At 47.8% G+C, this 11,056-nt stretch overlaps 2 protein-coding genes across 17 annotated transcripts in view; one reads left to right on the forward strand and one right to left on the reverse strand.

The window, feature by feature from the left end:
* The window catches only part of Trip12 (thyroid hormone receptor interactor 12), a 152,711-nt gene extending 148,319 nt beyond the window's left edge, over positions 1 to 4,392 (reverse strand). For 9 of the 16 annotated variants that reach the window (XM_008844465.3, XM_008844459.3, XM_017800958.2 and 6 more), the window contains exon 1: positions 3,990 to 4,392. The gene's annotated coding sequence lies outside the window, so the exon portion shown is untranslated. Of the gene's footprint in view, positions 1 to 3,430; positions 3,576 to 3,989 lie in introns of those variants that run through there. The other 7 variants (XM_017800960.2, XM_008844466.3, XM_008844467.3 and 4 more) reach the window with 2 other exon arrangements.
* Positions 4,393 to 4,412: 20 nt separating this feature from the next.
* Fbxo36 (F-box protein 36) overlaps positions 4,413 to 11,056 on the forward strand; it is a 121,973-nt gene continuing 115,329 nt past the window's right edge. Inside the window, exon 1 of the mRNA XM_008844458.3 lies at positions 4,413 to 4,703. Within this exon, the coding sequence (XP_008842680.1) occupies positions 4,608 to 4,703 (96 nt within the window). The 5' untranslated portion in view covers positions 4,413 to 4,607. The remainder of the gene's footprint in view (positions 4,704 to 11,056) is intronic.

Raw genomic sequence — 11,056 nt, forward strand, 5'->3', positions numbered from 1 at the left:
GGCTACCATGTACATAGCAGGTACTTAATTTAAACAAGGGAAAGAGCATGCCAGGCTGTTAACTACAAGAAAGATGAAAAAAAAAAATAGGTTAGGGTTTTTTGAGTCCATCAAATTACCTTTGCAAGGCCAGTGTGGTAGTACATACCTGTAATTCCAGCATTTAGGGGGTAGAAGCAGATCCTGAGTCAAAAAGTCAGCCTGAAGTATGAAACCCCTATCTGTAAACAGGAAGAAAGAGCCCCACTCATCCACTTACTTGGGGGGGTGGGGGGGACCACGACACTCCCTAGAGCCTGTAAACTGAAACCAAGATTCAGAAACATTTTCCCTTTAATTGTAAACTCTTGACAATAAAAAGTCAATAGGTAGTCATGTGCGGTGGAACATGCCTTTAATCCCAGGACTGGCGAGGCAGAGGCAGGGGGATCTCGGTGGGTTCCAGGCCAGCTGGGGCTTCAGGGAGACAGACCGTCTTAAAAAGACCCCCCCCCCCAAAAAAAAAAAGCCCATTTAGGAGGTGGAGGCAGGATCAGGAGTTCAAGGTCATCATCAACAAGTATCAAATTCCAGGCAATCCGGGGCTAAATCTGGCCGTCACAAAAACCAAAAAGCAAAAATAAATTGTATGAGAGCCACAAGCCAAAACAGGTTAAAATTCTATCAATAACAAGAATTTTAAAATGTTTCTCTAATAGGATCAACAAGTTTATGTGTAGGACATATATCAACAAGTAGATGGCATGTTGATGTAAATTCAGAAAATTTTTTTGATTTTTTAAAAAAATTTAACAGATTTAAAAATATTTTATTTGAAGTGTATAAGTGTATTGCCTGCATGTGTGTAAATGCACCCGTGTCCTGCAATGCAGGTAGAAGTCAGGAGAGGGCATTGGATTCCCCGAACTAAGTTACAGATGGGTGCTAGTTGCCTCTCTTAACCACTCTCCAGACCCAAGTCCCACTACCAATCAAGCAAAAATTTCCAATTATAGTGTTTTGCGTCTACCTTTTAAATACCCGCTTACTGATGACCACTACCAACAGCAACCATCATTTCCTAATATTAACATACTTGCTGGGCATGGTGGCACACCCCTTTAATTCCAACACTCATGAGGCCAGAAGCAGGCAGACCTTTCTGATTTGAAGCCAGTCTGGTCCACAAATAGAGTTCCAGGCCAGCCAGGGGTACATAGTAAGACCCTATCTTTAAAAAAAAGAGTGTGCAATACGCATACTTTATTTATATATATATATATGGCTGAAGAGATGGATCAATGGTTCAGAACACTTGTTCTTCCATAGGACCGGGGTTCAATTCCCAGCATCCACAAGGCAGCTAGTAAACCCCAGGGGATCCAACCCTGTCTTCTGTGGTCTCTTCAAAGATTGAGGGCACATGGTGCACTATGAGACAAAAGTCATATATATAAAAAAAAAATGATAAAAATTTAAAGACATTTGGGTTTTTTAAAAAACTGCCATTACCCTGCTAGGCCTCAAATCCACCCAGTGAAAAACAGGTATTAAGCTAGGCCTCAAATCCACCGCAAATCCACCCAGTGAAAAATAGGTATTACCTATCCACATTGTACAGTTAAAATGGAGGCCAGATTAAGTGAGGGAGCTCAAGGTCACAGAACTACTAAGTGGAAGTATGTGAATTTAAGTCAGTGATGAATCGTCTTCGCAGGATGTCTTTAAAATACAATTGTAAAATCTCATCTAGATAATATAAACACAATAATCAAATTAGAATAGAAACATACTCAACTCCAAAATTTACTTCCCTCACCAAGCTTAGAGGGCTTACACCTGTAATCCCAGTATCTAAGAGGCAGAGGTAAGCAGATCTGAGTTCAAGGCTAGCCTGGAACTTACTAGGTAGACCAGGACTGGCCAGGACTACATAGTGAGACCCTGACTTAGAAACAAAATAATTTACTTTCCTTCCCTTAGTGAGAGCACAGATCCCCCTTCTCTACCTAGCCTCCCATCCATTTTTAAGTTTTGCTATTTTCACATTAACACTTTCTGGAACTCCAAATACCAAGTGTTTAAAAAATTTCAGAAGGTATATGAAAAACAAAATGCCTGACCAGAGACCCAAACTAAATGTCAGCTGAGCAGACTTAAAACACTACTCAGAACCCCGAGACACTGGGGAGCAGATGGAAACAATAATAATCTTAATTACAGTTCTGCAATTCTTCTGATATTGGTACATTCAGAGAAAAGCAGGCACACACAAAGCCCACAAGCAAACAGGCTACAAAGGCAGAACCCCATACCAGTTCTGGGCCCAACCGTGTAACAAGTGAATTAGAAATTGTTTCAGATTTAATACTGGGACACCTGCATTGCATATGAAAATAAGCCTCAGAAAGACCCTCTACAAGTCACTGTCCCTAAACTTCTAAGAACTCCACTCAATCCTAATTGACTGTCTTTCCCGTGTAAATGCGACACACAAGGCCTCATACACAGGCCTCTTGCTTTTTTCTCTAGCATAAGACCTTTGTTCCCAGCTTTGGGTTTTACCCCAAGCAATGGATCTTTCAACTTTCCACCACGTATTTTTGTTTTGTTTTGAGCGACGAGACTCTAAGCCTCAACTTGCCTAGCCTTCAAAAGACTAAATGCCTAAAATATCTGAGGCGGCTGCAGACCAGAACAAAGTTAGGCACCGAACCGCAGGCCTACAAACCGAAGGAAGCCTGGAGGTCGGGTGATTGGGCAGCCTGGGCCGGACCGCGAGCGTTGACTAGGAAGGGGGACCGGAGTGCGGTTTAGTCCACTCGGAACAGAGTCTCTGCGCCATCAACCGCCCCCCACCCCGCCCCCCGACGTCTACTCACAAACATTCCCGCCCCCCAATTAACGGAGCTCCAACTACACCCAGCGCGGGGCACCAGCCGACCTCCCCCGACCGAGGAAACGAGGCCCCCCTCCCCGGCCGTCCCCACCCTCCCGTCCTGCTGTGATCCCGAGGAAGTTCTCACCTCGGACCCGCAGACTCACACCATTCTCCCCCTCGAGCTAGCTGCGGACCCGAGGGAAGTCTGCATTTCACAGCCTCCATTCCCCGAGCAGCTCCCCCACTTGCTTCCTCACAAGAAACCCACTTGCCACAGAGCAGGGACGCGCGGAGCAGCGGGACCAACTGTGTCATGGGCTTTATGTAATCCACATAGAAATAAATTAATCCGGGCTCGCTGGGATGCTATCACGACTGGGCGACCCTCGGCCCCCTCCTCCTCCCCGCCCCGGGCCCTTCAGGTCTGTCCAGGATGCTGCTCCCCTCAGCCAAGTTTCTCGGCCTACTCCCCGGGCCCGCCCGTCACGCCGTCGTCGTCCCTCAGCCTCAACTTCCCCCGCTGACCCCCGCCGCCTGCCCCAACCGTCCGCGGGGCAGGAAGCCCCTTACCGCGGTCCGCAGTCGCTCTGGCCTCTCCCTCCGACCCTCACAGCCCACAACAGTTGTCACTCGAGCTGCTCCTGAGTTTCCATTTCCGGGCGGTCCACAACCCAGAGAGCCACCCTCTCCCAGTTTCCGGGCCCCCCGTCCCATTTCCGGGGAACCCTGGCCGTCTTCACGCCCCCCACCTGCACTTCCGGCCCCCCACTTTCTCTCTTCCTTAGACGCCCTGGGGCTCCAGAGCCCACTTCCGGCCCCCTCCCGGCCCCCGCTGGGCTCCCCCAGACCCGCACGCCCTAACCGGGTTTCGCGTCCGGTCCTCCTCATCGCCGGAGGCCGCAGCGGGAACCCAGCGCCGCCCCCCGCCCGGCGGCCGAGGCTCTTCAGGCCACGGGCTCCCTCGAGCACCTCACTCGTCAGCCTCGGGTCGGGGTTTTGCGGCCGCCGGCAGGCCGAGCGGGCCCGGGCGATACGAGCGGGTTGCCTGAGACTCGCCGCTCGGCCTCTCAGCCCTCGGCAGCCCCCCGCCCGCCAGCCCTTCCGCTACGCCGAGCGGCGTCCCAATTACCTAGTTAGGCCCCAAAGTCTCCGGTCCGGACTCGGTGGCGCGGCAACTTCCACTGGCTCCCCCCTCCCCCCCGGCGGCGGCGACGGCTCCTCGTCCCTTCAATTATCAGCTGAGCCGCAGCACCGCGCCGCCGTGCGCCTCCGCCCGCGCCGCCTCCCTGCCCGCCCGAGCGAGCCCGCTGGGGACTACTTTCCCTGCGGATGCGGCCTGCGGGCTGGTAGTGCGGCGGCCCCGGCGGCTACAAGCGGCCCATCACCCCGCTGCTTCGTCCCGAGCGCCCAGCGCGAGCTTGCGAGCTACCCCGTCTGCTGCCGACCCCTCCGAAGGACCAGGAAGGGGCCGACGGGGCTCCGCTCCGTATCCCTCCGCTAGGGTCACCCCCGCCCCTCCGCGCCAGCAGGAACTAGTTCCACTTCGGGTCACCTCGGCCCTTGCTGTGGAAATTTCTCGAAGAGGGTTCCGGGTGCCCTGTGGGAAAGGAGACAGCCACCCCGCGCTCGAAACGCCCCCCTGCCACCTCGACAGCGGGCTGGGCTGGCAACGAGCGCCCTGGCCCCCTGACCCCGGCCAGGCTCCGCCCCTTCCTGGTTGTCTTAGCGACGGCGGTGGCGTCCCAAGATGGCGTCGCGGCTGCCGGAGACACTGTTCAAAATAGTAGGACAAGGCCCGGCGCCCAGTAAAGACTATTACCAGTTGCTGGTCACCCGTTCTCAGGCAAGTGCGAGCCGCGGTTTCCGGGGTCTCCTGGTCCCCCGGCCCAGCCCCGCCGGAAGCCGCGGCCCAGCCCGCAGTGAGCGCCGACCCCCGTCACCTCTGCTCGGCTACCCGAGGGTCGTTCTCTGCCCGAGTCGATTCGTGCCGGGAGCCTCCCCCGCTCCTCTCCGCTGTCCTTCCCCTCGGGCCGGGCCGCCTACCCGCTGCGTTCCCTCCGCGCGGCCGCCTCACCTCTGCGTGGGAAGGAGGGAAGTCGGACGCGGCCGTGTCCTGAGGAGGAGGCGGCGGGGGAGAGGGGCGGACTTTTCTTGGCGGGACTCGGCCCGGGGTCTTTGGGGAACCGCGGTGGCTTTCGGAGGGCTACGGCCCGGGCAGGCGCGCCTGCTTCCCACGGGAACGGACGGTGGCAAGCCCTTCTCTGCCCTGCGGAGCCCCTTCTATCCCATGGACAGTGTGGGGGTAGACGGGTGGCTAGTCAGGGTTTCAGCTGCTCCGCGCGGCGGCCCCACCCACAGTGACATCTGCTCCACAACAATGAGACCCCGGATTAAGTGCCCGCTGCGGAAAGGGTCGGGGCCCGGGGCTCCTTGGCCTCTTTCTTTCTCTAAAGTGTTCTAGTTGTCAAGGGTGGGCTTTGGATGATGTATTGTGCCCCTGAAATGGTCAGGTGGAGCCGGGCCTCTGCTGGCCACAGGGTGCAGATTGCTAATGAGGCTATTCCTGCACCCCGTACTTTTAATAGATCACCGTCCTGTACGTGAAACTTGGAATCTTGTATTCGTTCGGGTATGAGGATTTTTCCTGGAGCCCTCAAACAAAAGTAATATTTCTCTTAGCTTTAAAATAGTAATGGGTACATTTTATGTTTTTACGTGAAAATTACAAATCTTGCACACATAATAGCCTGTCAAAAATTGTTCTTTTAATTCCTTTTTAGGAAATTTTACATTGGGATTTTGGAAGGCTTTTTGTTTGGCTTTTGTATGTGAGGTGTTTTAGTTGGTTGGTTGTTTTTGGCTTTTTTGGCTTTTTTGGTTTGGTTTGGTTTGGTTTGGTTTTTCTTATCTTTCGCTGTTAGGGGTGGAACCCAGGGGTTTCTGCTTGCTAGACAGTCGATTTTACGACTTAGCTAGCTAGACCCCACCCTTCCCCACCCTTTGAGATTTGTTTAAAAGATAAAATAAACCGTTCTTTGAACATTTTTAGAAAGCCCATTGGCTTTTCCATCGGCTCTAAGATCTATGAGCCTAATAGTTACTCCGTTTTCATAGGATGGTCCAAGGCATATAATCTCTTGGAATTATATTTTCAGCTACTGAAAGAAGTTAAAACTTGAGTGATTTTTACTTCCGAGTCTTTTCCATAATGTATCTTTGTAATTGTGCTGCTGAACCTTTTCCTTGAGGGTCTAGTATCGTAAGGCGGCTTCACTCTGGTGATGAAAGCCTCAAGTTGAGTATGTGTTTATCTTATTATTTTAGTAAGTTCTTTCCAGGCTCTTCCGGCAGGTTTCCTCAGAATGCTGCTTTGCCGGTCTCCCCCAAACCTCTCACATCCAAACTGAACACGTGTGTCCTCTACTAATCCACCATGTGACAGTTCACCTCGATGTTATTAACTTTTGTTTGCTGTGGGGTTTTTTGTTGTTTTATGTGTATGCGTGAATTTATGCGTGAATTGCCTGCATGTAGGTAAGTGCACCTGTGTCCTGCAATGCCCAAGGAGGACAGAAGAGGCTGAGGGATCCCTTGGAACTGGAGTTACAGACAGTTGTTAGCCGCCATGTGGGCGCTGGGATTTGAACCTGGGTCTTTTGCAAGAACAGTCAGTGTTCTTAATTGCGGAGCCGTCTCTCCTGCCCCTTGCTTTAGTTTTTTTAAGATAAGTATATTGTAGCCCAGTCTGGCCTTGAACTCCTGATCCTAAGTGCTAGGATTACAGGCGTGAACCATCCTTGTCATTTTTCGAACTTTTTTTTCCTTGTTTTAGTAAAAGATCAAGTACTGGTCTTTATTTGGGGGCCATATTCTGTCACTGACTTCCATGCAAAGTCCTTTTCAAGATCATTTTCCTTATTGAGCACACTGCAATTCTACCAGTGATAGTTAATTTCAAATCTGATTAATTCAGCTTCATTTTAAAGTAAATATTTTTTGTTTAAAAATAGCAAGCCAAGCTGGGCATGGTAGTGCATGCCTTTAGTCCAGCGCTCAGGAGGCAGAGGCAGGTGGATCTCTGTGAGTTCAAGGCCAGCCTGGTCTACAAAGTGAGTTCCAGGCTATCTGGGGCTACAGGGGAACCCTGTCTCAAAAAAGACACACACACACACAAAAAAAAAAAGATATTTGTGCTGGAGAGATGGCTCAGTGGGTAAGAACACTGGCTGTTCTTGCAGAAGACCGGGGTTTGAATTCCAGCACCCACATGGCAGCTAACAACTGTTGGTAACTCCAGTTCCAGGGGATCCAATGACCTCTGTCCTCAGAGGGTATTTCATGACATGGGTACAGTCACATACATGCAGGCTATACACAAATACACATAGAATAAAAATAATAAAATTTAAAAAAATAACTAACCAAAAAATATGCTTTTCCATTTTGAAAAAATGCTAGTTCCTAATCACAAGATAATTTTTCTAAGTCTTAAGTTTAGAAAACCAAATATCCAGTAAGAGGTAGCCAGGATCCTTGGGGCTTGCTGGCCAGCTAGTCTAAAGAATTGATAAGCTCCCAGTTCAGAGAGCCCCCGCCCTCACTGGAGAACTGGTGAGAAGGCTTAGCAGGTAAAGGCCCTTGCCTTTCAGAAAGCCTAGAGACCTGGATTCAATCCCTGGAACCCAAGTAAAGGTAGAAGGAGGGAACCAGCTCCACAGAGTTGTCCTCTGACTTGCACCCTATACACATTAACATGTACATACATATACACCACACACAATAATTTAAAATAATTCTGAAAAGTAATTCAAAATTTTTTTAACTTAAAAAGCTTTTCGAGTACTGGTAAGATGTCAGAGTTAATGTAAGGGCACATGCCACCCAGCCTAAAGACCTGAGTTCAATCCCCAGGATCCACATTATGGGTTTTGATTTTGGGGGTGGGGAGTTGAGACAAGGTTTCCCTGTAGCCCCAGCCGGCCTGGAACTTGCTATATAGACCAGGCTGGCCTCCAACTCCAAGATCTGCCTGCCTCTGCTTTTCCAGTGCTGGAATTAAAGGCATGGGCCACCATGCCTTACCAGGACATTATTTTCTAAATCAAAAATTCACCCATTCTAGATTTAATGATGAATTATTTTAATTATTTTATGAGAACTAGTAGACTGATAGTGTATCAGGCTGGAAGAAATCTTGACTATTACTTAAGCCAGGAATTCATTTTTTATAGTTGAATAATTATTTTTATTTTATTAATAGATAGATAGGCTATGGTGAAAGTATATAGCCGAAGTCGCATGGACAAAAATACAATAAAAATAAACACAAAAGCTGGGTCTCAAATTTGGGTTTTCCCACATCTAAAACGACAGGTGTGCTTTGGAAAATTCATAGTGTTTGCATCATAAATAACAATGGGGGCATGAGTAGTAACTAAGAGAAAAGAGCAAAGCAAAACTGTGGAAAGCTTTTGACTCAATTTTTTTTTCTTCTTTGATTTATTTTATCTTATTATGGGACTTTTGGCTACTCTAATATTCCCCCCTCTGAAGAGGTAGCCCTAAAATCTTTTAAAATTAGATACAAGCTCCCAAATATTTTCAACTTTTTTGGCCTTTGGGATAGAGTATGTTGCTAAGAGGCCCAAGGACATTGTGAGTTTTAGCCAAGAAACACTACTTTTCTTTGGGGTCTCTTTACCCTAACTGCCTAGGCATTTCCTACCTCCTATTCTTATCACACCATCCTCTGTAGAGGTTACCCAAATTGCCAATAGGGAATTAGGACACAAACCGCTCTGGCTTCTTCCATGCTGAACAGGGACCCAGGGTGAGGCAATTGGGGTACCCCCTCAGTGGGTCTGTCTAAAAAAACTCCCAAATTTAATAACTCTTACCTCTAGGGGGAAAAGAAAGCCCTTGAATGTGAATAGGAGATGTGAAGGAGAAGTAAAGGCAAGACTAATTAGCATTACAAGTTCTAGACAGGGAACTAGAAAAAAGTCAGAACAGGGCAATTTTCAAATGTTCATATGAGAGTCCATTGGAATTTCTTGACAAGGGCTTCCAAAAGCACCCCTCTATTGGGTTCCTCCTCATCTTTCTTTTGTCTTCCAAGGCTGGACTCTAGAGTGATGGATTCAGGATTTGCTTTCAGGTATTTTGGTAACTGTTGAGAGTGGTTAGAATCAGTGCCAGTTCCCTCTCAAAGGCTTTGAGATAACTGCGGGGTTGCTGAGGTGTATGTGTGACCTGAGGGTATGCACACTGGAAAGCCTTTACCCAGCATGGGTCATGCCTTCTCTTCCCTTCCCCAGATTGCATACTTGAAGCCCTCCCCAAATCTAGGAGGCCATGTGTGATTTGGGCCAAATTACATACAGTTGGCCGGGAAGAGTAAGCCAGGAATATTTTACATTTAGCTAATAAGAAAATTAAAATTGTTTTTCTGAATACAAATCTTCTAATTAGCAACTTAGGATTTACTATAGGGACATAGACTATGAGATTCCTGCCTTCAGAAAGTATACCATTCATTCAACACCTTTTATATGCCAGGTACTATTCTAGAAGCTGGAGAAAATATCATAAATACCACTCTCATGAAGCATTCAGTCTACTGGAGAAAATACAGTGTTTGATTTGTATAAACTCCTAAATGATTGTGTGTGTGTGTGTGTGTGTGTGTGTGTGTGTGTGTGTGGTTTGCTTGGATTGTTTGTTTTTTGATACAGGGTCTCACTATGTAAACCCTGAAACTTGTTTTTTAGACCAGGCTAGCCTCAAATTCACAGAGCTATGCCTGCCTCTGCCTCCTGAGTGCTGGGATTAAAGGCATGTACCACCATAACTAGCATTTCGCATTATTTTTTAAACAGGGTCTCACTGCTTAGCCCAGGCTTGTCTAGAACTCAAGATCCTCCTTGCCCCAGCTTCCTGAGTGCTGGGATTACAAACATTAGCCATCATTCCGTTTGTATGTTGTCCAAAGGACACACCATTCATAACCTATTGCCAAGTTAATAGTGTAGATACTTTAAAATCTATCAACCCAAAGAAAGCCAAAAAAAAGTCACTGTAGGTTATATGCTGAGGGTAGACTATTACCAGTTTTTTCTCTGGCAATTTTGTCTTCTGGGACTGGAGGTGTAACTCATTATAAAGTGTTTGCCTGTTATATAAAGAGCCCTGGGTTTGATCCTCAGCACCACTCACACAAAATTCTATCTTCATCCTCTCTGAATGGAAGTGTAGTGTAAGGTGGCCACAGCCAATAACTTAGTTTGATGTAATTAATACAGGGAAAAGTTTTAGGAACTGTAGTTATATGCTAGGGAAGTGTGGATTGGCAGGCTTGACTTCTTGGGGTGATAGTATCAGTGACCCTCCCAAGAGCACCAGCTGTGTAATGGTCAGTACAACAGAGAAAAAAGGAAGAGCTGGGCAATAAAGTAGTCTTGTTTTATTTGTTTTTATTAAATCCTACACAAAGCTCCAAAAACATCTGAGGAGCTAGAGATACAGTTCAACTGATAGAGTGCTTACCTAGCATCACAAAGCCCTGGGTTCAATCCCTAGCACCACATACACACCTGTAATCCCAGTGCTGGGGAGGTAGAGGCAGGAGGACCAGAAGTTCTGGTTCAAGGTCATCCTTGGCTACATAGCTTTAGGACAGCCTGGGATTTATGAGACATCAAAGAAGGAAGGAAGGAAGGGGAGAAGAGGGTAGAGAGGGAAAAAAGAAGCAAAAGAGTTGATCTTTGTGCTTTGTTGAATGTGAGAGAAAAAAATTGTGGAAAATAAGACAGCCATCTGTAACTCAATTTCCAGAGGATCTGACACCCTCTTCTGGCCTCTGGGCAGGTGATGCACAGAGATGCATGCAGGCAAAACACTCGTATATGTAAAATAAAAATAAGTAAGTCTTTTAGAAAATAATTAAGACAAGTAGGGGCTGGGGGTATGACTCAATGGTAAAGATCTTGACTTGCATGCACAAGGCCCTGGATTCTATCCCAGGTACTATAAAAAAACAAACACAGGCTGGGCATGGTGGCACACGCCTTTAATCCCAGCACTTGGGAGGCAAAGGCAGGCAGATCTCTGTGAGTTTGAGGCCAGCCTGGTCTCCATAGTGAATCTAGGACAGCTAGGGCTACAGGGAGACCCTATCTCAAAAAGACCAAAAAAAAA

Source organism: Nannospalax galili, unplaced genomic scaffold (assembly GCF_000622305.1).
Source record: "Nannospalax galili isolate Female #2095 unplaced genomic scaffold, S.galili_v1.0 scaffold220, whole genome shotgun sequence".
In the NCBI taxonomy this organism is placed as follows: domain Eukaryota; kingdom Metazoa; phylum Chordata; class Mammalia; order Rodentia; family Spalacidae; genus Nannospalax; species Nannospalax galili.